This window comes from Bos indicus x Bos taurus, chromosome 6 (genome assembly GCF_003369695.1).
Source record: "Bos indicus x Bos taurus breed Angus x Brahman F1 hybrid chromosome 6, Bos_hybrid_MaternalHap_v2.0, whole genome shotgun sequence".
Classification (NCBI taxonomy): Eukaryota; Metazoa; Chordata; class Mammalia; order Artiodactyla; family Bovidae; genus Bos; species Bos indicus x Bos taurus.
This window is the reverse complement of record NC_040081.1, coordinates 90,325,721-90,353,528: the sequence shown is the minus strand read 5'-3', so window position 1 is coordinate 90,353,528 and position 27,808 is coordinate 90,325,721. Positions and strand designations below refer to the sequence as shown.

General features: G+C 43.0%; 1 protein-coding gene across 2 annotated transcripts; it reads left to right on the top strand.

The window, feature by feature from the left end:
- On the top strand, positions 1-25,089 carry NAAA (N-acylethanolamine acid amidase). 2 transcript variants are annotated; one of them, XM_027544776.1, is made up of 11 exons: positions 5-340; positions 928-1,092; positions 4,052-4,178; positions 9,423-9,513; positions 11,051-11,127; positions 15,516-15,688; positions 15,844-15,906; positions 17,156-17,222; positions 19,069-19,097; positions 23,314-23,422; positions 24,266-24,339. In XM_027544776.1, the coding sequence occupies exons 1-10, from the start codon at positions 135-137 to the stop codon at positions 23,387-23,389; spliced, it is 1,074 nt and encodes a 357-aa protein (XP_027400577.1). In that variant the 5' UTR covers positions 5-134; the 3' UTR covers positions 23,390-23,422; positions 24,266-24,339. The 2 variants fall into 2 exon arrangements, 1 of the variants encoding a protein (XP_027400577.1); XR_003511569.1 differs by lacking the exon at positions 19,069-19,097 and having other exon boundaries at positions 1-340; positions 24,266-25,089.
- The last annotated feature ends 2,719 nt before the right edge of the window (positions 25,090-27,808 follow it).

Genomic DNA, 27,808 nt, shown 5'->3' with positions numbered 1-27,808 from the left:
GGGTCCTGTAGATCAAGCGGGCCGATCGGCGCGCAGGCTCCCCCTCCAGCCCCCAGGCTCCGCCTTCTCCTCCTTCAGATCTCCTCCGGGGCGCAGCGGGTGGCCGCAGGGTCCCAATAGTGGCCGCCCGAGCAATGAGAGCCGCCGGCCCAAGTGCGCGCCCGGCGCTGGCGCTGCTGCTGCTGCTGGCCGGAGCCGGGATGTTGGCCGCTGCCGCCGCGCCCCTTGCCCCGCCGCTCTTCAACGTGAGCCTGGACGCGGCTCCCCAGCTGCGCTGGCTGCCAGTGCTGCAGCACTACGACCGGGACTTCTTGCACTCCGCCATGGCCCACATCATCGGGTGAGCGCGGGCGAGGGGGCGCGGGCGCCGGTGGGAGTGTGGGAAAGCCCAGACACGTGCTGCCCAAACACTCTCCAGTCCCCGGGCGTCTGGAGTGGCAGCGGGTAGGGGCGCCCAGAACTGGCATTGGCCACTGCTCCAGGCCGGCAGCGTCGGGGTTGGGGGTGACCCGGCGCAGCTGGTTTAACTTTCAAGTCAGGTGTCACCAATGGCATCCTCGTCGACCAGCCATTCTGGATCAAGGTGGCGCGCGTATTGTCAACTGGGCTGTCGCCCCGGCTGCTCAGCTACAGAGTAGGGAACGCACCCCCACGCACTCCTAGCAGGCCTCGAGGGACCCCAGGCTCACCCCTTTGGGATCCACTCTCCGTCGCCCTCTTTCCCGCTCTTGGATGTTCTTTTCTCTCATGGACTCCGCGTTCGGGTGGTGCTGGCTGGACCTGGATTGTCAGCTCTTTGGGTAAGGGAGGCATCTAGAACTCACCCCGAGAACGAAAGCTTTAGGTAGCCCCCCCAGCACCCCCACTACACACGCATAGTACCGACCTCCGAGCAGATCAGACACCCTCGTGGTTTTTCCTTTCTAGAGATTATGTCCCGCAGTGGGTCCTTGCATTGATCAGAAAAGTCGTCCCGGAGCTGGAACTCCTCCTGCCGCAGCCCTTCGCCGACGAGATACGCGGCATGTGCGACGCCCTGGACTTCAACCTGGTTGACTGCATTCTTCTCAACCTGGCCTACGAGTTCAGCGCGTGAGTGCGCAGCGCTAGCACGGATTAATTTGCGATTTAGCGGGGATTGGAGAAGGAAATGGCAACCCACTCCAGTGTTCTTGCCTGGAGAATCCCAGGGACGGGGGAGCCTGGTGGGCTGCCGTCTCTGGGGTCCCATAGAGTCGGACACGACTGAAGGGACTTAGCAGCAGCAGCAGCAGCCAGCGACATTTGAGTGGGAGGAGATGTGCTTTCAGTGTGATAAAAAGAGGGTGCTGACCGGGCTCTCCAGAAACCTACAGTGCTTCCTCTTTTCTTCTCTGGGTGAGTCTGAGCAGCAGATTATGAGCTTCAAGAAGAAAAGCACCTTCTCTGACCTCAACACTGAACTGTTCTTGGATCTGAAGCCTCCTTTTTTCCCTTCTCCAATCCGGGTAGCCTCCCACTTTCAAAACTCTGTTAACACGTAGTCTCCCAGGAAAGTTTTGAAATAATCTCCCACTTAAGTTAACCCAGTGACGGTCCAACTTTATAGTCAGGGGGTTGTCCCAGCATTCATTTGTTTCTCTGACTTTATCCCTCCATGTTCATCATGGCTAGTAATCAGGACTCCTCTTTCTCAGCCCATTTCCTCCGCGGGTGGGAGCACAGTACACTGTTCTGGCTTGTAGGGCTAGCCAGTGTTTGATACCTGCAGTGGGTATGATCGGCTGTGGTGCACACCGGGGAAAGCAATCGGAGTGTGTGGTGGATCCCAGGCAGAGTGAGGGGGGAGCCTCAAGTCTGTGGGCTCAGTAACAGGTCTTGGAAGTAAGAGAGATTTGACTTGATTTCTGTCTTCAGGACTTACTGTTTTGCCACCAGACCAGCTTCATCTAGTAACATCTTTTAGATACTTATAACTTCTGCCCGCAAAAGATATTTAAAAAAACATTTTTTTTTTCCCCTTTGGATAATGAAACTTTACTGCTTCTTGGCATCTCCTAGAATACCTAGGCAGGATAGGTTAAGAAGCACTGTGACTGCCATTCTCTTCGGGGAAATGTTTTAAGACACAAATAGACACAAATATGTTAAAGTGCTTTTCAATTGACCTAAGTTAATTTTGTCATTCTTCGTCTCCTACCCCTGTCTTTTTCCTATTCTGACGTGACTTTCTCAGTGAAAAAATCAGTTATTTTCATTTTCCTCTTCTTTTGTTGGAGTCACTGTATTCAAACCAACTAAAGCAAAAGTTCTAGTAAAGAAATTCTAACTTTTGGATTTGATTTTAAGGTATATACTGAATTGCCTGACAAGGAAAAGCACCACCAGATTCCACTAGCATTAACAAAGGAAATGTTTTGTCCTCATTTCTGGTATAAGACTTTTTGAATAAGATTAAGCAAGACTGTGGTTGCTGTTGTTCAGTTGCTAAGTCATGTCTGACTCTTTGTGACCCCATGAACTGTAGCATGCCAGACTCCTTTGTCCTCCACTATCCTGGAGTTTGCTCAGACTTAAGTAAGACTAGCTACCCTTTATTGAGCCTCCTAGGTACGAGGCCCTGGAGATGGTATTACATTTTGTAATGTGGAAACCAAGCCTCAAAGGGGACAATTTGCTGAAAGTCAGGTGCATGTTGAGTCATCAGAGCTGCTGCTAAAAGCACATGACCCCGTGCGCTGCGGCGCGTCTCCCAGAGCAGAGCCCAGCTCTCTGCTTGTCACCTGTGCTTGGGGGCCTCTCATGAAAAAACATTTGGCATGACACAGAAGAACTGTTGCCCCCCCAATGTTGAAAAATCACCTTGGACAGAAAGTCTACAAACTTTATCTACTTCTGGTGTTCTGTCAGTTCCTTTCTTGACATGAACTCTTTGAAGATCAGAAACCTTGATGGTGGTGGTGGTGGTTTAGTCGTTCGGTCTTGTCCGACTCTTTATGACCCCACAGACTGTAGCCTGCCAGGCTCCTCTGTCCACGAGATTCTTTCGGCAAGAATACTGGAGTCAGTAGCCATCCCCTTCTCCAGGGGATCTTCCCAACCCAGGGATCAAACCTCCGTCTCTTTTGTCTCCTTCTTGGCACCACTGCCAAGAAGGTGCCACCAGAAACCTTGGAAAAAATTAAAACCTGACCAAGCTTCCTTTTTTAAAACGACAAAAAAGTAAAATTTGTTTCCTCTTAATTATAAAAGTACTATATAACCTTTATGGAAAATTAATAAAGAAAAGAATAAAGAAAATTAACCACAATCTTGTTACTCAGAAATGACCATCCATCCTTCAATATATTTACTCTCAGTTTGTGTGTGTGTGTATGTGTGTGTGTATCTTTCCCCTGCCCTAGAATTGAACATGATATATTTAAATATTTTTATGTAATATTACATATTTTAGGGAATATGGACATTTAGACATCTTAACAAACCTCTTCCTCTTTTCCTCAAAATACATCTCTCCGGCTGGTAGTTCTTAAAAGATTCTTTTGTTAGCTCTGTGCAGGGAGCCCTAAGGAGGACTGGAAAAGTGCTAAACCCGTAAATTGTTCACCCCTTTCTCAAGAAGAGAAAGTGCAGCAATTTATGAGGCAGAATAGTTTGATGCCACTGTACTTGTTCTGAGAAATTTGGAAGAGAGATGAGCTTCAACCAGCTTTGAATAGCATGTTAAATAGATATATGCTTCCAAGCAGAGGAGCAGGCAAATTTAAGTGATCTCACTGAGCCCAGAATAGGTCCATTTCAGATTTAGATTTAGGATGAAATTCTCTCTCAGTATGTTTTCAATGTCATGTGTGCTGAGAGCAAAGGTCTAGTAACACTGAAGAAGCACTAGAGCTGTGTCCAGTTGTCTTTCTCATCTTGAATTATGAATCCATAGGATTACATAGCATATGTGTTCTTTATAAAAGGGAAAAAAAAAAAACACTTTGAGGACTTATTTTTTAAATAAAAAGTTCGTTTCCTTTTTCTTGTTTTTGTTGTTCACTCATGTTAAACTTTTCCCTTTTCCCAGATTCTGCACCAGTATTGTGGCTCAGGACTCCAAAGGCCACATTTACCACGGCCGGAATCTGGATTATGTTTTTGGAAGTTTCTTACGCAACTTGACTTTGGATGTACAGTTCATAAAGAATGGGCAGGTATAGTCCGTACAGTGTGAGATTCAGAAATCAGAGACTTGCTAACCAGTTGGCCATCACTTAGATGGTCTGCAGCTTAAGTGTGTTATCAATTTAAGATACAAAAAACATCAACCTCCTGGAAAAACAAAACTATGGAGAGATTTACATCAAGTATGCCTGTAGAAATGAGAGTCATTTATTATTACTGAGCACCTACTTACAGAGCTCAATCACTTTTCCCTAGGGAAATCTCTATGGAAATATGATCAATCATCTACTTGGTTTCTTTCTTTTTTTTTTTTTTTGTTGGACCATTCAGCATGCAGAATCTTAGTTCCCTAGCAGGGATGGAACCCGCACCCCCAGCACTGGAAGGCAGAATTTTAACTACTGGATGGCTAGGGAAGTCCCAATCGTCTACTTACAATACTAAGTCAGCTCTCTGCTTTTCCATGTTCAGGCTGCTGCTAGAATAGGGAGGGGCTGGATAGCACAGTGGCTAGGAACACCTACTTTGGGGATCTAACAGGGCTGGGTTTGAATCATACTTCTGTTACTCCCTTTGTGAACCTGAGAAATTACTTATACCCATTTTGCAGATTACAGCTCAGAGAGGTTAATAACTACTTTATGGAGATAGTTATAAAGGTTCAATGAAGTGATCTATGCAAAGCATAAGGCAGATGCTTGATAAATAGTGGCCAAATAATAAATAGTTCTTTACAACTATAATTGACCCAAACTACTCTCTTTAATATTTAAGAAATTATACTTAAATCTTTTTATTTTCTTTAAAAGTACAACCCATGGACGGAGGAGCCTGGTAGGCTACAGTCCACAGGGTTGCAAAGAGTCTGACACGACTGAGTGACTTCACTTCACTTTCTCAGTGCTCAGGCTATTATTATCAAATTTAACTGTTTACACTTGCGTGTTGTCTTTCTGATGAGGGCTCATGACCAATAAATTGTTTTGCTAAATTAAGAATAGGTTATCTGGTTTTCCTGGGACTTGCCTGGGAGTCCAGTGGCTAAGACTCAATGCTCCCAATGCAGGGGTCCAGGTTCCATCTCTGGTCAGATGCTGCAACTGAAAAAAAAAAAAAAAAAATGACACAACCAAAGATCCTGCATACTGGAACAAAGACCTGGCACAGCCAAATAAATAAATATTAAAAACTAAAAGAACAGGTTATCTGCCCAATAACAAGTTATCCATTGAATAATTAAGCTTTTAAATCCTTTATGACTATACAGTGGAAGTAAGAAATAGATTTAAGGGACTAGATCTGATAGACAGGGTGCCTAATAAACTATGGACGGAGGTTCGTGACATTGTACAGGAGGCAGGAATCAAGACCATCCCCAAGAAAAAGAAATGCAAAAAAGCAAAATGGCTGCCTGAGGAGGCCTTACAAATAGCTGTGAAAAGCAAAGGAGAAAAGGAAAGATACACCTATTTGAATGCAGAGTTCTGAAGAATAGCAAGGAGAGATAAGAAAGCCTTCCTCAGCTATCAATGCAAAGAAATAGAGGAAAACAATAGAATGGAAAAGACTAGAGATCTCTTCAAGAAAATTAGAGATACCAAGGGAACATTTCATGCAAAGATGGGCTCGATAAAGGACAGAAATGGTATGGACCTAACAGAAGCAGAAGATATTAAGAAGAGGTGGCAAGAATACACAGAAGAACTATACAAAAAAGATCCTCACAACCCAGATAATCACGATGGTGTGATCATTGACCTAGAGCCAGACATCCTGGAATGTGAAGTCAAGTGGGCCTTAGAAAGCATCACTATGAACAAAGCTAGTGGAGGTGATGGAATTCCAGTTGAGCTATTTCAAATCCTGAAAAGATGATGCTGTGAAAGTGCTGCAGTCAACATGCCAGCAAATTTGGAAAACTCAGCAGTGGCCACAGGACTGGGAAAGGTCTGTTTTCATTCCAATCCCAAAAAAAGGCAATGCCAAAGAGTGCTCAAATTACTGCACAATTGCACACGCTAGTAATGCTCAAAATTCTCCAAGCCAGGCTTCAGCAATACGTGAACTTCCAGATGTTCAAGCTGGTTTTAGAAAAGGCAGAGGAACCAGAGATCAAATTGCCAGCATCCACTGGATCATCGAAAAAGCAAGAGAGTTCCAGAAAAACATCTATTTCCACTTTATTGACTATGCCAAAGCCTTTGACTGTGTGGACCACAATAAGCTGTGGAAAATTCTGAAAGAGATGGGAATACCAGACCACCTGACCTGCCTCTTGAGAAACCTATATGCAGGTCAGGAAGCAACAGTTAGAACTGGACATGGAACAACAGACTGGTTCCAAATCAGGAAAGGAGTACGTCAAGGCTGTAAATTGTCACCCTGCTTATTTAACTTCTATGCAGAGTACATCATGAGAAACACTGGGCTAGAAGAAGCACAAGCTGGAATCAAGATTGCTGGGAGAAATATCAATAACCTCAGATACGCAGATGACACCACCCTTATGGCAGAGAACTAAAAAGCCTCTTGATGAAAGTGAAAGAGGAGAGTAAAAAAGTTGGCTTCAAGCTCAACATTCAGAAAACTAAGATCATGGCATCTAGTCCCATCACTTCATGGCATCCAATCCCATCACTTCATGGCAAATAGATGGGGAAACAGTGGAAACAGTGGCTGACTTTATTTTTGGGGGCTCCAAAATCACTGCAGATGGTGATTGCAGCCATGAAATTAGAATTGATGCTTTTGAGCTGTGGTGTTGGAGAAGACTCTTGAGAGTCCCTTGGACTGCAAGGAGATCCAACCACTCCATCCTAAAGGAGATCAGTCCTGGCTATTCATTGGAAGGACTGATGTTGAAGCTAAAACTCCAATACTTTGGCCACCTCATGCAAAGAGCTGACCCATTTGAAAAGACCCTGATGCTGGGAAAGATTGAGGGCAGGAGGAGAAGGGGACGACAGAGGATGAGATGGTTGGATGGCATCACCAACTCAATGGACATGGTTTGGGTGGACTCTGGGAGTTGGTGATGGACAGGGAGGCCTGGTGTGCTGCGGTTCATGGGGTCGCAAAGAGTCGGACACAACTGAGCGACTGAACTGAACTGAATTAAGCTCTTATTCTTATCTAGTAGTCATAGTTTTGAAAGTATTTTCAGATACAGGGCTTCTTTTGATTTGCATAGCAGCCCTGTGAAGCAGACTCAAATCAGTACTTCCATTTTTATCCGCCAGATGAAAGGGCTGGGCCTTAGACAGTGACTTGCTCCAGGCAACAGGAGGAGATGAGGCAGAGGTGGGACCAAACCCAGGCCTTCAACCTTCAAGCTGTTTTCTCCACAAAACTCAGACTGTAAATTAGTCTCCTGCCCCAGCTAAGAGTCTATGCAAAATGACCTGTCACAGACAATTGAAAGCATTCATGCATGCTCAGTCACTAAGTCATCCCTGACTCTTTGCAGCCCCATGGACTGCAGCCTGCCAGGCTACCCTGTCTATGGGATTTCCCAGTCAAGAATATTGGAGTGAGTTGCCATTTCTTCCTCCAAGGGATCTTCCTGACCCAGGGATTGAACCTGCATCTCCTGCATTGATAGGTAGATTCTTTACCACTGGGCCACCTGGGAAGCCCAATTGAAAGTGTAGAAATTTAGAAATAAAAGCAATTTTTCAGAGCTACAAGATACAATATCTTACAAATTCTATCTTATAATTACATATTCTAAAATATCTGGGAAACTGCAACTGATTTTGATTTTTATAACTTTAATTTTCTGAACTCTTCAAAAGTGACATGAATGTGAGTATATCATGAAAATGAAGTGACCATATGATTACTTTTTTCTTCCTATAGTTAACATTTTGCAAAGGCTTTAATAATGAGTAGACTTGTTACCATTTTACCTCCATGAGTGGAAATGGGGAGAATTCATGGAAGGCCCTCAGTGTGTCTTGGGTAAGAGGTCATTTAGAAAATTGAGGCCACTGCTTTTCTCTTGTAATTTAGCCACTTTAAATTGTCTTATAATCGAACAAGGTGGAAATATACAGCTAAATGAAAAGTTACTGGCATAAAATTCAGCTTTTTAGGAAAAAATGAAGCTATGTCCATTCATTTCTCAAAATATAAAAATATTAGTTCACTTTTATTGAACCATATGAGCTGGGCACTCTTCTAAGTACCTCTTTGAAAATTGAAATCTGGGGACTTCCCTAGTGGTTCCAGTGGTTAAGACTCTCTGCCTTCAGTTTAAGGAGTGTGAGTTCAGTCCCTGGTCTGGGAACTAAGATCCCATATGCTGTGTGATGTGGCCCCCCCAAAAAAGAAAAATGAAATCTGGTGTCTGAAATAGCTAGTAGAGTGTCTGTTTTTTTCTCAGGGATATAGTAATGTCTTGCAGTCATTGAAGTTCATTTCTTTAATTTAAAGTGGGAGCAAAGCAAAAAAAAAAAAAAAAGAAACAATAAATAAAGTGGGAGTAATCCCTACAACTCATGGAATAATCAGGGGATTAAGTGAAAGATGTATGTAAAAATTTTCTTCATAATTAAAATTTAAATTTGATTATTACTAAACGGTTTTACTTGTTTCCCTTTACTTTGTAGAGTTTATAAGAGCATGATATTAATTTCTTATAATTGAGTCAAGCCAAGTTTCTAAATGGAAGCCCATTTGCTACTTCTAGGATGAGCTTCTTTTTTTCTGTATGGAGCAGTTTGATGAAGCTTATTGATCCCGTCTTAAAATAATGTTTTATAAATACATGAAATGTAAAACATTGTGAAGAAACCAGTTATGTTGAAATACAGCTATTTCTATATTATACTTTTCTTAACACATTAGCTAGTAAAATTTAACAATGGGTCTAATAACTCCACCATAAATGCAGAATAGTGATAAGTATGAATGATATTTCAAGATATGTATGTATGATGCCATTATGTAAGTGAAAATACCTGCAATTTCTCCTGGTGATGAAACCATAGGCACTCTATAACTACACAAGTTCTTGCATTTATTCATTACAGAGGGAGTAAAATTTCAGTTAGAAGTTAGTGAAAATAAAGATGTATCTTTTTTTTTCCTCATCAAAGGTCACAGATCCACTGACTTCTGTCCCTGGGCCCTCAAAGTTAAATCTAGAAGGCTATTTCAGTGTATTAGGATGGAACTTAAAAAAAGAAATCCATGAAATTTGGGGGCAAAACAGGTATTTCAAAGTACTTTTGATTGGCGTAATAAGATGATGTCTTATCTCTTGATTTCAGATTGCCTACACAGGAACCACCTTTGTTGGCTATGTAGGATTATGGACGGGTCAGAGTCCACACAAGTTTACAGTTTCTGGTGACGAACGAGGTACTCAAACTCCCAAGCATTTTTAGCCCTATCCCTGTTCAGTTTTATCCAAGCACGTCATTCACTCAGCCAACAGAGCACACGGAACACCTTCCGTGTCCCGTGCTTCCGTTCAGTGGGGGAAGGTGGGCAGTGTGCGTGTGAGCAATGAACGTGATTTCAGCTACTGATAAGTGCTCCCAAGAAAGTAAAACAGGAAGATGTGGTAGAGAATGAAGTCGGGCATGAGCAAGTACTACAGGGATAGGGTCAGGGAAGGCTTGACTTACATGACCCAGGTCTACAGAACCTGGGTGAGGAATTCCAGAAACAGGACTGTAATGTGGCTACAGGATGGAGTAAGGGGGAGTATATTAGAGATGGAGAAGGAGGCTGAGGCCAGGTGCAGGGTTGTGAGGAGGAGTTTGGGTTCTAAGCAAAATGGAAGCCCTAGGAAGATTCTGGGGCTTCCCTGGTAGCTCAGTTGGTAAAGAATCCACCTGCAATGCAGGAGACCCTGGTTCGATCCCTGAGTTGGGAAGATCCCCTGGAGAAGGGAACGGCTACCCGCTCCAGTAGTCCATGGGGTCGCAAAGAGTCAGACACAACTGAGCGACTTTCACAGGAAGATTTTAGGCCAGGGTGAACAGATCTGTTTTGCTTTTACATTCTTAACTTTCATTTGGTTGCTCTATAGAGGCTAGATCATGCTGGGTTAAGATGGATACAGAAGACTGGAAACGATTGCAGTCATTAGAGGATATAGCGATGGCATTACACAAACAACATCTGTAAAGCACTTTACCATTTTCTGTGCATTTTCTCTAAGTTCTCTCCTTAGACCCTCCCAGCAGTCCTGTTAGTTAGGCTGGGCTGATTTTATTAACTGGATCTATTATGCAAAAGAGGAAACTGAAGCTACAAGGTGAAGACAGCTAGTAGATGGGAGAGATGGTTCTCAAATTGATCTCCTGGGTCCTTGCCTCGTTGCTCTATTATACAGCCCACTCCCATGCCCCAAGGCTCAGGGGACATCACTCAGTTACCCAACATGTGGGAAACCCTGAGAAAACTCGGCTCTGTCCTTGGTCTCTGTCCTCAGGAATTTGCAGCTGAATAAAGGAGAAAGACATGTACCAGGAGTCTCATTTCCATTGATGTATTCTTACCTTTTTATATAAGCCTGACCGGAAGATGCTGGTTGAGGATGTATCTATGTCCATAATAGTTCTTTATCCTCTTATATTTCTTCATTTCCTTAAGTGTCAGCTGTGAATGAGACTAATTCTCAACCAGTGGTACCCAAACCACCGCATGACGGTTACTGAAGTTTTACAGAGAATGAACAAAAGGGGCTTTGCTTCCATCATTTTGTGGCTCAGATTGTTTAACTGATAGTTATGGTATGAGCAGATTAAAAAGTAAAAAACAAACCTCTTTTATTTAATGAAAACTAGTTCTATCATTAGCCTGCTAAGATTGAGTTAAAATGCCTGAACAATTGCCTCTGGGGCAGCAATTCTAGTGTGTGTCAACATTATGATTCCTTCCTTGGCAGATAAAGGCTGGTGGTGGGAGAATATGATCGCGGCCCTTTTTCAGAGACACTCACCGGTCAGCTGGCTTATCCGCACTGTGAGTATTTTTACTGTCAAGCTCATCTCACCCTCAAAGCTTCCCTGGTGGTTCAGTGGTAAAGAATCCCACCTGCCAATGGAGGAGATGCGAGTTCCATTCCTGGGTTGGGAAGATCCCCTAGAGAAGGAAATGGCAACACACTCCAGTGTTCTTGCCTGGAGAATCCCATGGACCGAGGAGCCTGGAGGGCTACAGTCCATGAGGTTGCAAGAGTTGGACATGACTGAGCAACTGAGCACATAGCATGCACAGAGCATGAAGAGGCTGCACTCCAAGGTGCCTGGCGAGAGTTTGGTCAAGAAGGAGCATCTTTGTCATAGGCTCCGGTTTTCCACAATAGCTGATTGCGATAAGAGATCAAGCTTTTCTAAGGATGTAGATGTACCCTTCTTTTAGAATCTCCAACTGCAAATGCGTTCATCTTCATCAGCAAGTATCTTAATGAGCAAAACAAATGTGTTAGAAGATAACTCTATGTACAACAAAAGGAACATCTGGCTTTACATTACCTATTAGTCAGCAGAGTTCCAAGCCACGTATAAATTGTGGTCTGACCACAGAAAGCACATTTTTTTGAAGCACACTTCTGGTGAAAGGAGCTGGCCCTGCCTCCCTTTTAGCCTTTTGGGCCTTTCCTTGTCCTGCTGTAAATAATCAAGACTCTCTAGGCTTGAAATTTTCCTAAACTTTTTACTTGAATATTCCCTAAATACGTTAATAAACACTGCACCCCTCACATATTTTTTTAAATTTTATTTTATTTTTAAACTTTACATAATTGTATTAGTTTTGCCAAATATCAAAATGAATCCACCACAGGTATACATGTGTTCCCCATCCTGAACCCTCCTTCCTCCTCCCTCCCCATACCATCCCTCTGGGTCATCCCAGTGCACCAGCCCCAAGCATCCAGTATCGTGCATCAAACCTGGACTGGCAACTCGTTTCTTACATGATATTTTACATGTTTCAATGTCATTCTCCCAAATCTTCCCACCCTCTCCCTCTCCCACAGAATCCATAAGACTGTTCTATACATCAGTGTCTCTTTTGCTGTCTCGTACACCGGGTTATATTTTAAGATGACTTCTAAAGTATTTCATCTTAAGATTAAAAAGCTGCAAAAATCCAGTGTATTGGATGCATTGATGTTTAAAAATAAAACTATAATTTAAATCTTTTCAGGGGAATCTAAATACCAAGAGTTTTTTTTTTTTCATTTTATAATTTACATATAATAAAATGCAGAAATATTAAGGGTTTTATTCAGTGTGTTTTGGCAATTTTACACACTCATTTATCCATCCATGTAACCACCAAACATACACAAAATATAGACCCTAACAACTAAAATAAAATGTACAACGTAAGAGTTGTCAGTTAAGTTTTATTTGCAGCAAAATGAGGAGTATAGCCAGGGAGTCATCATTTCAGATATCTCTGAGAAACTGCTCCAAGAGATGGGGGGAAGATCAGTATAATATATGATTTCAGTGAAGGGGGAACGGGCTGTCAAGCACTTCTTTTGGCAGAGGCTTGCCGCTAGTCATAAGGACCAGATGTCATCATTGATTATTTTAATGCTTTTCTAGGTATGAGGAAATCAAAGAATTGGGCTCATAAAATCTTCTCCTGAAAGTAACTATTTGAAGGCCCTGTTCTGCCGGCTTTTTCCAAAGCACAAAATGCCTCATTCCTCATCTCTCCACCTTGAACTCCTTTCAGGGTATGTTGAAGGTCAGCGACTGCAGTGGCTAGTGACCTGATCTTTGTAGAGGCACACAGTGGGTGACAGGTTTTAGTTGGCAGATGATTCCAAATGTCCCTGGAAATTTTCCCTAGTGCTCCTTTCTGGTCAACTTCCAACCTTCTCTGACTCCCCACCTCCTTGCCAGGCACCACTCTGACTTCTATCAGTATAAAAAGTTTTGCCTGTTGTAGAATTCATGTACCCCAAATTGTAGTACATAGACTCTTTTTCTTTCACTCAGCATGTTTTTCAGACTCATCCTTATTGGTATCACGAGTTCATTCCTTTTTATTATCGAAGAAGATTGTATGAGTATGCCACAACTTATCCATTTTATTGTTAATAAATGGACATTGGGTCATTTCCAGTTTGGGGCTGTTGAGTTGGTTTGTTCTGAACTCAGCAAAATTATATGTGAGGCAATAAGAGGTGATATTGCGATGGAATACATGATGGAATATGTTTTAGATTATGTTACCTATAGCATCCCCCAAGTGCTAGCGAAGAATTCATTGCCTCTAACAGAATTCTGTAAGAACAAAGTGAAAGAACATCAGTAAGAAATACCGAAAGTAGCTGGACTTTCCTGGTGGCCAGTGCCTATGAATCAGGCTGCTGTATTAATTCTTGTACCAGTCTTTTTGTAAACTTATATCCAGTTTAGTTGGTTACATAAGTACTTAAGAGTGGGATTATTGGGTCATAAGGTTGATGTGTATTTAATTGAAGTAATGCCATACAATTCATATGCCATACTATTCATCCATTTTAAAGTATACAACTCACTAGTTTTTAGTATAAGTCACAGTTATGCAACCATCACTATGGTCAGTTTTAGAACATCTTCATTCCCCTGAAGAGAAACCTGCACCCATTAGCAGTCACTCCATTTCCTCTGTTCCCTGAGATAGATGAGCTTCCTATCTCCCCCTCAGTGTGCCACTAGGGTGAATAATAGCAGTCACCACTGCCTTCAGTATTTCTTTCTTTTTTTTTGTTTTGACTGCACCATGTGGCATGTGGGATCTTAGTTCCCTAACCAGGGATCAAGCCCATGGCCTCTGAATTGGAAGCACGGAGTCATAACCACTGGACCACCAGGAAAGTCCAGCTACTTTCAGTATTTCTTACTGATGTTCTTTTGCTTTGTTCTTACAGAATTCTGTTAGAGGCAAGGAATTCTTCGCTAGCACTTAGAGGATGCTATAGGTAATATAATCCAAAAAATATTCCATCACGTATTCCATCACAATATCATCTATTGCCTCACATATAATTTTGCTGAGTTCAGAACAAACCAGCTCAAGTCTCACTACCCTACCCTGACAGCAAGCGATATACATAAGGCTGGGAAAAGTCCACAAAGCTTGCCGTGGTTAATGGTTTATGATGCTGAATGATGGCACCTTTGCAGACCCCAGTGTTTTGAATCGTTCTTTTGTTTGCCCCTCTCCCTACCCTTGACACTGGACTTTGACACTATTCAGGAGGGTAAGATGGCTGTACCCTCTAAAAGTGATGAAATAGTGTTGGTGAAGGTGTAGGTGGGAGGGACTGGCCCTCTAGCCAGGACATTCTCCAGCAAGATCAGCTTGAGAAAAGAGTACACGTGGAAGCAGAAGATTTGGAAAGTGATCCCCTTAACTATCCGTGCTGTGGACCTGTGGAAGTGATCAGGAAGTCCAGTTCAGCTTGCCACTCTAACCCAGCACGCTGTCTTTCCTCTCCAGCCCTTTGCCAATCTGTTCATTGAGCTGAAGCTCTTCCCCACCCCCACTCCCAACCCCTCACAATCACTGCTTTCTCTGGTCCGACTTCTGTTTGTCTCTCTGACCTCAGCTCATGTGACACCTCCCTTGGAGGTCTACTCAATGGCCTGGGTAAGGACCAGTCCCCTGCTGTGACTTCCGCAGCATCTCCTTCTCTGGTGGTGACACTCATTACGTTGTGTCGCTATTGTCTGTTGACTTTACTTTCATCTATGGAAGTCTGGGGAGAATAAGGACTGGGCCCATCATATTGACAGCTCTGTTGCCACAGCAGCACAGTGCCTGACACATAGTATAGGTATTCAAGAAGTGCCTGCAGAGAGAACAAATCAGTGAAGAACATGGGGAGACCTTTGCAAGGGTGATCTGCCTTGAAATCATACAGCCTTTGTTTTGGTGAGCAGGGTCTCTCACCCAAGTGAAGTGAAGTGAAAGTCACTCAGTCGTGTCCAACTGTTTGCAACCCCATGGACTGTACAGTTGATGGAATTCTCCAGGTCATCAGAATACTGGTGTGGGTAGCCTTTCCCTTCTCCAGGGGATCTTCCCAACCCAGGGATCAAACCCAGGTCTCCTGCATTGCGGGCGGATTCTTTACCAGCTGAGCCACAAGGGAAGCCCTCTCACCCAAAATAACAAGTCAAAGTTCTCTTCTTTTGTGAGAAGAACCCTCCTGCTGTTGCCTTTCCACTGGAGCTTCCTCCGTCTCAGGAGCCCTGATGACAAGGGAATGAGGTCAGAACAGTTCAAGATTATAGCCATGGGTTCATAGAGCAGGAGTATGTGTTTTGGACCAATTGTCCATCACCTGGTGTGGGTAAGTGACAACTATGATGATGCTAATGCAGGTTTGTCTTTCTCTTCAGACTCTGAGTGAATCGGAAAACTTTGAAGCAGCTGTTTACAAACTGGCCAAGACACCGCTTATTGCTGATGTTTATTACATTGTTGGCGGCACATCCCCCAAGGAGGGAGTGGTCATCACAAGGAACAGAGGTGGCCCTGCAGACATATGGCCTCTAGATCCTTTAAATGGAGCGTGAGTAGAATTAAAGGCTCTGGTCATTTTGTATCAATAATCTTTTTTTTAAATTGATGAGCCTAGAGATACTGTTTATTTTTATATGTGCTTTTTTTTCTTTAGCTGTGTCCCAGTTGACCTCAGGTAAGACAAGATGATGTGCTTTGTTGCAGGTGGTTCCGAGTTGAGACAAATTATGACCACTGGAAGCCAGTGCCTAAAGCAGATGACCGAAGGTAGGCTCTGCACACTGCCTGGTTTGCAGTGTTTTCTTGTGGTCAGGAGAACGTGCCCCTCCTACTCCAGGAAATGGAAAGGACTACAGATGCTGTCCCCTCCCAGAAGATGTACCTGGGCCCCCGGCCAGTGCCTCAGCCAGGATGGGAGAGTGTAGTATGTGGTAGACAGCATGACAGGAAGCTGGTTGGGAGTTGGGAGGACAAGGTTGATTCTGGCCTCGGGGGCAGGAACCCTAGATTTCACCACTAGCTCTGCTGATGACTCACTGGGTGGCCTCTTGAGCCTCTGTTGACCTATCTTCCCCACCCCCCCTTTTTTATTTTTTATTTTAAAACTTTTTATTTTGTATTGGGGTATAGCTGATTAACAATGTTGTGATAGCTTCAGGTGAACAGCAAAGGGACTCAGCTGAATGTACACATGTATCCATTCTCTCCCAAGCTCACTCCTATCCAGGCTGCCACATAACATTAAGCAGAGTTCCTTATGCTATACAGTAGGTCTTTGCTGGCTACTCATTTAAATATAGCAGTGTGTACATGTCCGTCCCAAACTCCCTAACTATCCCTTCCTCCCTGGCAACCATAAGTTTGTTCTCTAAGTCTGTGAGTCTCTCTGTTGTTGATTCATCTTTAAAAGGAAATGATGGAACAAGATTCATGGTTTCCTATGTAAGACTATTTTGGGAAGGAAAATATTTTCTAACTTAAATAAACTGAGGAATTCCCTGGGGGTCCAGTGTTTAGAACTTTGTGCTGAAAGCCTATTCTGAAATCCTGTGTGGGAGCCTGGATTTGATCCCTGTTTGGGAAACTAAGATTCTGCACATGGCCAAAAACACAAACATACAAACAACGACAATAAATAAATAAAACTGGGTGCCTTAATGTTCCTTCTAATTTTGAAAAACTCTTTAATTATAATTCAGTGTGTCTCCAAAGAGCAAGTAGTCATATACTTTTCCTTGATTTTACTGGCCCACATGTCGGATGGCAACGGTTCAGGTCACAGCAAACGTTTTCCCCATCTTGCTTCCTTGAGCAGATGGGGCCACTGGGCCTGGCTCTTGAATGCCTTTACCATGGTGGTCTGAGGCAAGGCAACACACATACGTGGGGGCCAGCGTCTGTTCAGAGGAAAGGGCGATACTGAGGCTAGGCTTTGTATTGAGCCTCCCCAGATGAAAGCTGGAGGGACTCAGGGTTTCCTGAAGTGCCAGATGACCTTTGATCATTGTCCTTACAGGACACCCGCCATCAAAGCCCTGAATGCCACCGGCCAGGCCAACCTCAGCCTGGAGACGCTCTTCCAGGTAACTTGTGTCACAGTGTCCAGTTTTCACCCAGGATGTTTGGTGTCTTTCTCAATAGTGATTAAAAAAAATTCTCTGAAATTGAACATTGTTAAAGTTTTACCTGGTTGAAAACATATAGAAGAAAAGCCAGATGACATTTTCTGAGCTTGTAAACATGTAGATTAACGTGTCCATCTTAACCTTTCTGCATGTTAAAATAAAAAAAAGGTATAGTCATAACATATGTTCATTTGTTTAAAAGAAAAAATAAGAGAAAGGTTTCAAAACTATCACCCCAAGATAAACCAAAGTTATTTTTTTCCTGTAGATAGTCTGCATGTATTTCTCCTACTTTTTAATAGTCTTTGATTTATTGGTAGTATTATTTTATTGAAGTATACTTGCTATAAAATACTATATAAGCTTCAGGTGTACAACATAGTATTCTCGCCTGGAGAATCCCCATGGAGAGAGGTGCCTGGTGGGCTACACTCCCTGGGGCTGCAAAGAACTGGACACGGCTGAGCAACTAAGCACAGCACAGCGCAGCACACAACACAGTGTTTAAAGGTTATAGTCTGTTTCTAGTCATTATAACATATTGGCTCTATTTCCTGTTTTGTAATATATCCTTGAATCTTATTTTATATACTAGTTTGTATGTCTGAATTCCATACCCTTAATTTGCTTGCATTCCTTCCTTCTCCCCACTAGTCTGTTCTCTTGTCTATAAGTCTGTTTCTGTTTTGCTATATACATTCATTTTTAATTTTTACATTCAATATATTAGTGATATCATAGAATATGTTTCTTTCTCTGCCTTATTTCACTTAGCATAGTCCCCTCCAAGTCCACCCATGTTATTGCAAATGGCAATATTTCATTCTTTTTTATGGTTAACTAGTATGGTCGCTAAGAGTCGGACACTACTGAGCGACTTCACTTTCCCTTTTCACTTTCATGCATTGGAGAAGGAAATGGCAACCCACTCCAGTGTTCTTGCCTGGAGAATCCCAGGGATGGGAGCCTGGTGGGCTGCCGTCTATGGGGTCGCACAGGGTCGGACACGACTGAAGCAACTTAGCAGCAGCAGCATCAGGTGACTCAGTGGTAAAGAATCTGCCTGCAAATGCAAGAGCCACAGGAGACACTGGTTTGATCCCACGGTCTGAACAATCTCTTGAAGGAGGGCATGGCAACTGACTCCAGTGTTCTTGCCAGGAAAATCCCATGGACAGAGGAGCCTGGCAGGCTACAGTCCATGGGGTCGAAAAGAGTCGGACACGACTGAGCGACTTCACTTTCCTTTTTCACTTTCATGCATTGGAGAAGGAAATGGCAACCCACTCCAGTGTTCTTGCCTGGAGAATCCCAGGGACGGGAGCCTGGCGGGCTGCCGTCTATGGGGTCGCACAGAGTGGGCTGCCGTCTATGGGGTCGCACAGAGTCGGACACGACTGAAGTGACTTAGCAGCAGCAGCAGCAGTATTCCACTGTGTGTGTGTGTGTGTGTGTATGTATGTGTATATATATATATATATATATATATATATAGTGTGTGTTTGTGTGTATATATATATTCACACGGCAACCCACTCCAGTATTTTTTCCCGGAAAATCCCATGGACAGAGGAGAGGTCCAGGGGGTTGCAAAGAATTGGACATGACTGAGTACACATATATTTATCACATCTTCTTTATTCATTTGTTGATGGACACTTATGTTGCTTCTATATCATGGTAATTGTAAATAATGCTGCCTTGAACATTGGAGTGCATGTATCTTTTTAAATTTTTAGTAGTCTTTTTTAAAATTAAATTTATGTATTTGTAAATGTCTTTTAATATGATTTTTCCCATGCAGGTCTTATCAGTGTTTCCAGTTTGTAACAAGTAAGTGACGTGTTAAGCATGCGTCATGCATCACCCCAGCACGGTAGACTCTCTCATGTACTTTTTGGCTCAGCAGGGACCTGAGGGCTCCCACAGAGCAGGTTGTCTAGGTGCTGTGAACACAACAGTGACAAAGTCTCTGTTCTCCTGGGACCAGCATTCTACTGGCAGGAGCAGGAGGAGGCAGGGAGGGGAAGATAAACTCATGTACCATGTCAAGTGGCAAGTCCATGGAGAAAACCAGAGCTAAGGAGGTAGGGTGATCTGGAAGAAGAGGGCATGACGTGTTCATCACTCTGAGGACTAAACTGTAGCCACCTTTGGCTTTCCTTTATCTCCCCGGGGAGTTTCTGCTACCCTTATCCTCATTTCACAGATGATTCAGTGCCTAAGTGAATGATTCTCTTTTAGCCTGTGCCCTTGACAATAGCATTCTGTGAGCTATGGCTTCTCGGATCTACAGGCTGGGATTTCACCCACCTCCTTTTCTGAGGTGAATCGCTGGGCTGTCTTGCCGCTGCCACAGGAGGCTCTTAGTTAAACTTGAAGTGTAGCCCCCGCCAAACTTGCACAGGACTCTCTGAAGGTCCACTGTCACCATCTTAGCAAGGCTAAATGGGCCAGTAGCCCACTCCTCAGGGCCCCCTCCCCCTCCCAGTGATGCCTGATTGCCTTATCAACAATCAGTGAGGCAGGGCTTAATTTACTAATATAAAAGAGGAAGCAAGTCAATAAAGAGTCCTGTCTCCTTCTTATACTTCCATAAATTCCCAAGCCCAGCATTTCCTACTTTCTCATTATCCTTGCTTCTTTCTCCAAGGCAAGAATATTAAAATGGTATTCTTCAAGAAATAGTCTAGTAAGTCGCTTCAGTCGTGTCCGACTCTGCGACCCCATAGACGGCAGCCCACCAGGTTCCCCCATCCCTGGGATTCTCCAGGCAAGAACACTGGAGTGGGTTGCCATTTCCTTCTCCAATGCATGAAAGAGTCTAGTACAGATAAAATTTGTAAAGTGAGTTTTAGTTTCAAATACCCAATTGATTTTTTTCTTTAAAGGATCCTCTTTTACACAACTGTAAAACAGCAGTTTTCCTGACAGCCTCTGGAAGAACTTTTGTAGTATTTGGGTGTTCTAAGATTCCTTAGGTACAATGACACTTTCTTTAAAAAAAAAAAAAATTGTTAGAGTATAATTGCTTAACAGTGTTGTGTTAGTCTCTACTGTACAGCAAAGTGAATCAGCTATATGTTTACAATGACATTTTAAAAACTGGTGTTACTCTTCTCACTTTGCACCACAACAGGAATACATGTCTTTGGAATTGTTTTTAAGTACGTCCAGACCTGGAGAATCCCAGGGACGGGGGAGCCTGGTGGGTTGCCGTCTATGGGGTCGCACAGAGTCGGACATGACTGAAGCAATTTAGCAGCAGCAGCAGCAGCAGATAAAAAGATAATTGTTAAAAATTCCCTGTAAACATATTCTAACAGCCAGAAACAGAAAAAACAAATTAGTATTTTCCCACTCTAACAAATGAGTTATTTGGGTCACAAATGACCCAGTACTGTATTAGTGAACTAGCTCGTTGAGGGCAGGGAGAGCAAAAACAAAAGATTCTCCTGATTTGTAGCATGTATTGACTTCCATGGTGTAAACACCTACCCTGACCTACTTCAGGATTACAGTTGGCTCATAACCTTCCTGAATATTTAACCATTGGTTCTCACTAGCCTCCCGGAGTCAGCTCCAACCCACTTCCACTAGGGCACAATATTGCCCTTTCAATATTCATTTAAAAAATATATATGAAAACCTATTTTTGTGTTCTTATAGTTTTTAAAAGTTATATAAATGACGTTTTTTAAAGATTAGTAGTATAATCAATATTTATCGTAATAAAGCAGTTTCCATACTGTAAACAGCCCATATAACTTTAAATGGTTTCATCATAGATAATCAAATGTAGTATAATTGAGTTAAAAATTATTCAGTTGTTAGTTTTCTCTCATTAAAACTCTGAAATTAATATTATTAGTACATTATTCCCCTCCCATCCCTGCTTTTTATTATTTTCTTTGGCCTAATTCCCAGAAGTAGGATTACTGAGTTAAAAGACTACAAATGTTTAAATGGCATCTGAAATGCTTTGTCAAAAGAGATTTGTCAGAAATTCTAAAGTTTACCAAGAAGCATTTTTCTCTACTGTCTAATTGAAAACCCAAAAGGAACGACCTTTAAATGATAATGATCCCTGAACCAGAAATAACACAGATCCCTGACTCTCAGGCCCTTTACATGTAATGATTACTATCAACTAAGGATTCAAGATTGCTGGGAGAAATATCAATAACCTCAGATATGCAGATGACACCACCTTTATGGCAGAAAGTGAAGAGGAACTAAAAAGCGTCTTGATGAAAGTGAAAGAAGAGAGTGAAAAAGTTGGTTTAAAGCTCAACATTCAAAAAACTAAGATCATGGCATCTGGTCCCATCACTTCATGGAAAATAGATGGCGAAACAGTGGAAACAGTGTCAGACTTTATTTTTGGGGGGCTCCAAAATCACTGCAGATGATGATTGCAGCCATGAAATTAAAAGACGCTTACTCCTTGGAAGGAAAGTTATGACCAACCTAGATAGCATATTCGAAAGCAGAGACATTACTTTGCCAACAAAGGTCCATCTAGTCAAGGCTATGGTTTTTCCAGTAGTCATGTATGGATGTGAGAGTTGGACTGTGAAGAAAGCTGAGCGCCAAAGAATTGATGCTTTTGAACTGTGGTGTTGGAGAAGACTCTTCAGAATCCCTTGGACTGCAAGGACGGTCCAACCAGTCCATCCTAAAGATCAGTCCTGGGTGTTCATTGGAAAGACTGATGCTAAAGCTGAAACTCCAATACTTTGACCACCTCATGCAAAGAGTTGACTCATTGGAAAAGACCCTGATGCTGGCAGGGATTGGGGGTAGGAGGAGAAGGGGATGACAGAGGATGAGATGACTGGATGGCATCACCAACTCAATGGACATGAGTTTGAGTGAACTCCGGGAGTAGGTGATGGACAGGGAGGCCTGGCGTGCTGCGATTCATGGGGTCGCAGAGTCGGACACGACTGAGTGACTGAACTGAACTGAACTAAAGTCTATTTTATGTGTGAGGTTAATAGAAATGTCTGAACAGAAGCAGTTATCTCTATGCTTCCCCCTTGTGCTGTGCTACAAAATTACATGCCCCTGCAGTAGAACACCATCCTCTGCTGTGGCTATCAGCAGAGGAAATATTGCAGCAGTGATGGAGAATAGAATTGTGACCAAATAAGTAACTGAGATCCTGTTCTGGGAACCTTCATTACCCTTGGATGAGCTCTGCATGTGCTCATAGTGCTGTCTTCAGTCCGGTGTACGATTCAGCTGCAGGGTGCCAGCACCTATCCCTAAATAGCCTGGCTCCAGATGCTTTGAGCATGAATCCCAGATAGTGTCTGGGGCAAGAGGTAGATGAAAGAAATGAAGTGAAGTACCTGAGTGTGTGTGCGCGCACACATGCAAGTTATTGGGATCTCTTACTCTGCAGAATGTTGAATGAGTGACATTGTACTTTTCATCCTTAGATCTAGGCAAGTGGGCCCCTGGTCTTGATTCTTGAGCTCTAGGGGCCCCACTCTGGCCTTCCTCTGACTCTCCCATGATATAAGGAATCCACTCAGAGTCTGACCTAAGTACCTAGGACCCTGGAATTCTTAGCCTGAACAGCACCAAAGCCATTTCCAGGGCCTGTGCGGTCTGCTTCCTGCTGGTGGTCTCTTGGGGGCAGTGTGCGGCCATTGTGGATGTCCTGTGTCTGGTGGGGGATGGCTGGGTGTCGCAGCTGAAGCCTGGATGTAACAGTGGAGCGTCCACACATGTGCCACCTGTGGGCAAGGCAGAACGAGGCTGAAGGCCAAAGCCAGCTCTCCCTCCTGCCACGGAGGAACTCAGAGGGATCTGAGAATTTTAAATTTAAACTCAGCCTCCCACAGTGTTTTCAGAATAGGAAAGAAGACTTTGTGTGGTTGCTTGAATTATAACTTTTAATTATTCTGACATACGTAGATCTCTATTTGTATTCTTGTCCATGATCCCAAGTGTTAGGGGGAAGGCTTGGGATTGTTTTTTCCTCTTTGGATATTAGAGAAAATGATGTGTATATTAAAATTCCTCTCTTTATTTTCAGCTATACAATCTATACTACCGTAATGAGTGCTGCCAACCCAGACAAGTACATGACTAGGATCAGGAATCTGAGTTAAAAGCAGAAGAGAGAGTTCACCTATTCTATGAAGGTTTGCTAAAGTTGTTGTTTTGTGTGTTTTCCCCAAGGGGTGGGGCTAGGGGCAGGTAGATGTGTGTTGGTATTTCTCCTGGAAGACAGTGGCATCCTCAACATTAATACATACATAATATTTTCTGACAGGTATCTGGTGTATGGTTGTCATTTGTGTCAGGTTATTGTTACAATTGGGCTTTCCTGGTGACTCAGCTGGTAAAGAATCTGCCTGTAATGCAGGAGACTTGGGTTCGATCGCTGGGTCGGGAAGATCCCCTGGAGAAGGGAATGGCAAGCCACTCCAGTATTCTTGCCTGGAAAATCCCATGGACAGAGGAGCCTGGTGGGCTACGGTCTGTGGGGTTGCAAAGAGTTGGACATGACTGAGGTGACAGCATGTACTCATTGTCACAATTAGGTATTTATTTTTAATTGTTTGATTGAAAGCTAATCATCTGATGCCCAGTGACCTTTGCCCTTTATTAAAACCTGCTTTCAGGGCAAAGTGTTACCTCTTCACTTACGGCAGAGGGGCAAATATCTGTAAGACTTCTGTGTGTCCCAAGTAACAGGGAGGCAAGCCCAGTTCCTTTGCAGACAGACCCTGAAGGACCAAGGACACTCAGAATTTGTTGTAGGCATCAGTGAGTCTGTAGGTGAGAGGAAAGATGTAAGGAAGAAGCAGGAGTCCTTTCTGCTGCCCCTAAAATCGAACCATCTTGGCAGCCACTGATGGACAGAACACCTTTTCTGATTGCAAGGATCTTGTGAAGTTTATAAACCTAGCCTGATGTTTGGTCATTCACTTATGAGGATATTAAAATCAGTTTAAATTAAGCCTATTTTTTTTCCCTTACAGATGATTTTTTAAATGAAATTTTTGAAGAGCTGCACTTTAAAAAATAAAGTGAAAAGATTATATTTTATGACCAATACAGGCTTCTTCCTCATTAAACTTTTCAACCTTGTGCAGTGGGAGCAGGAGGATCCGTCTGGAGCTTGTCATGGTAAAGTGGGTAGTGGGCGTCCTTTCTTCAAGGTTTGCCTTGACCTTCTCTGAGCTTCTTCTATGCCAGCTTGAACAACTCAAAGATAATTTTTTTGATCTCAGAGGGCAAGCTATATCCTCAGGCTTTATTCCCAGCTTCTCACCATTATTTATACCTATGTGGTCATATCTCAGCTTATAAAGAAATGAGCAGGTAAGACCTCCTTATTCATTAGGAAGTGCTTCTGGAAGTATCTGCCAGCCTTAAATAAAATTAACAGCAATTATTTTTAAGCAGAGAGAAGTTTATTAGGGAATAGCAGAGGATTTAACAATTCAAGACAAGCAAACAATGGCAAACCATAGGCAAGTCTAAAAAACAAAGGGGATGTTAGCTTTTATTGGAATGTGGGAGGAAATTGGGGAGCACTGTTTTGAACAAAAGTTCATTAGAAGAAAATGAGAGTTCAAGGTTGTTGCAGTTTCACATTGGTTGCAAGCGATGGTTAGTTTGCTGTTGCTGAGAAACGCAAAAAATCTTTCTTCCTCCTGGCTGTATAACCATAGATAACAACTTTCTTTTCATGGCTTCCCCACTCCATTTAAAATCAAGTATGCTTTATCTCTGGTTCCTCTGCCTATTCTAAAACCAGCTTGAACATCAGGAAGTTTACGGTTCATGTATTGCTGAAGCCTGGCTTGGAGAATTTTGAGCATTACCTTACTAGCGTGTGAGATGAGTGCAATTGTGCAGTAGTTTGAGCAGTCTTTGGCATTGCCTTTCTTTGGGATTGGAATGAAAACTGACCTTTTCCAGTCTTGTGGCCACTGCTGAGTTTTCCAAATTTGCTGGCATATTGAGTGCAGCACTTTCACAGCATCATCTTTCAGGATTTGAAATAGCTCAACTGGAATTCCATCACCTCCACTAGCTTTGTTCGTAGTGATGCTTTCTAAGGCCCACTTGACTTCACATTCCAGGATGTCTGACTCTAGGTGAGTGATCACATCATCGTAATTATCTGGGTCATGAAGATCTTTTTTGTACAGTTCTTCTGTATATTCTTGCCACCTCTTCTTAATATCTTCTGCTTCTGTTAGGTCCATACCATTTCTGTCCTTTATTGAGTCTATCTTTGCATGGAATGTTCCTTTGGTATCTTTAATTTTCTTGAAGAGATCTCTAGTCTTTCTCATTCTGTTGTTTTCCTCTATTTCTTTGCACTGATCACTGAGGAAGGCTTTCTTATCTCTTCTTGCTATTCTTTGGAACTCTGCATTCAGATGCTTATATCTTTCCTTTTCTCCTTTGCTTTTCGCTTCTCTTCTTTTCACAGCTATTTGTAAAGCCTCCCCAGACAGTCATTTTGCTTTTTTGCATTTCTTTTCCATGGCGATGGTCTTAATCCCTGTCTCCTGTACAATGTCACGAACCTCATTCCATAGTTCATCAGGCACTCTATCTATCAGATCTAGGCCCTTAAATCTATTTCTCACTTCCACTGTATAATCATAAGGGATTTGATTTAGGTCATACCTGAATGATCTAGTGGTTTTCCCTACTTTCTTCAATTTAAGTCTGAATTTGGTAATAAGGAGTTCATGATCTGAGCCACAGTCAGCTCCCGGTCTTGTTTTTGTTGACTGTATAGAGCTTCTCCATCTTTGGCCTGCAAAGAACATAATCCATCTGATTTCAGGTGTTGACCATCTGGTGATGTCCATGTGTAGAGTCTTTATCTGGGCTTCCCAAGTGACACTGGTGGTAAAGAACCTGCCTGCCAATGCAAGAGACATAAGAGATGCGGATTTGATCCTGGGTTGGGAAGGTCCCATGGAGGAGGAAGTGGCAACCCATTCCAGGATCTTTGCCTGGAGAATCCTAAGGACAGAGGAGCCTTGCAGGCTACAGTCCATGGGGTTGTGAAGAGTCAGACATGACTGAAGTGACCTTAGCATGCTCACATGCTTTATCGGAGAAGGTAATGGCACCCCACTCCATAGGATTTTCTTGCCTGGAAAATCCTATGGACGGAGGAGCCTGGTAGGCTGCAGTCCATGGGGTCGCTAAGAGTCGAACAGGACTGAGCCACTTCACTTTCACTTTTCACTTTCCTGCATTGGAGAAGGAAATGGCAACACACTCCAGTGTTCTTGCCTGGAGAATCCCAGGGACGGGGGATCCTGGTGGGCTGCTGTCTATGGGGTCATACAGAGTTGGACACGACTGAAGCGACTTAGCAGCAGTAGCAGCAGCAGTATGCTTTATCTGTTTTCACATTTCTCCCTTTTGATCAAGACCTTTCTCTGAAAGCATCACTGATGCAGCATCATGTTGTTTGTTTTGGCTGAAATATTTTTGTCTGCGTCCCTCAGTGCCAGGAAGGACCTTTCCTAAGAGTTGTGTTGGCGGAAAGAGCAAACAGCATTTGCTATTTGCCACATTTGAGCAACAAGGAAGGTAAAGAGGAGCTCTCAGGCATCTCCCGTTCTTAAGTTATGTCTTGTCAAGGTTGTAAGCCTTGGAATCTGAAAGCAAAGTGTTGAGCTGACATCATACGGTTTGGTGCATCATTCCTGCAGATATTTGCCAGCCAACAGGTACAAAGTCTTAAAATGGTGATGCAAGTCAAAATTAAAAGCAGAATGATGAATCCAGTTTGTATAATTGTCCTAAAGATTGAAGGACCATGGGGAATCAGGTGAAACGTTGTAACCAGTGTTCTTGTTCCCTGATTTTTTGTAATTGAGTTTCTACTTTCCCAGAGAAATGTATCCATGAGCAACAAGCAGTGCTTGTTCTGCAAGGTAGTCAAGGGAAGTTTGGTTACCTAACAGCACCTTAGCCAAGGTATTGCAGAATTAAGGAAACCTCAGCTAAAACTGGAGCAGAGACAGACCTGTAGGGGAACCGCTCCCAACCAATGCATCATTGATCACAGTAAGCCCCCTATATACGAACCTTCAATCCTCAAAGAAGCAAACATGCATCTTGTTCCAGCAAGGAACCAGAGCCTGTGCCATCAGTGTCAGACATTAGTGAAATTGCCCCTTGCCCTCCATCTCCTATTGCTGACCATCCTTCATCCCTAACATCTCCCAACTCCTCTCCCTCCTCCAGTCAATGACTTTCCTTGTCTGTTCACTTGATGCCAGCCCCTATATGCCAGCTGTTGTACTAATGTACTTTTCAAGGTGCTGTAAGATTTAAAATGTTTTACTTCTTTTGTGTGTTTGTTTTTATGTATTATTTGCGTGTAAAGAATTATAAACCTATTACAGTACAGTAATATAGCTGATTGTATTAGTTGGGTACCTAGGCTAACTTTGTTGGGCATACGAACAAATTGGACTTACAAATACACTCTTGGAATGGAACTCGTTTGTATGTGGGGACTGTACTCCACACAGGAA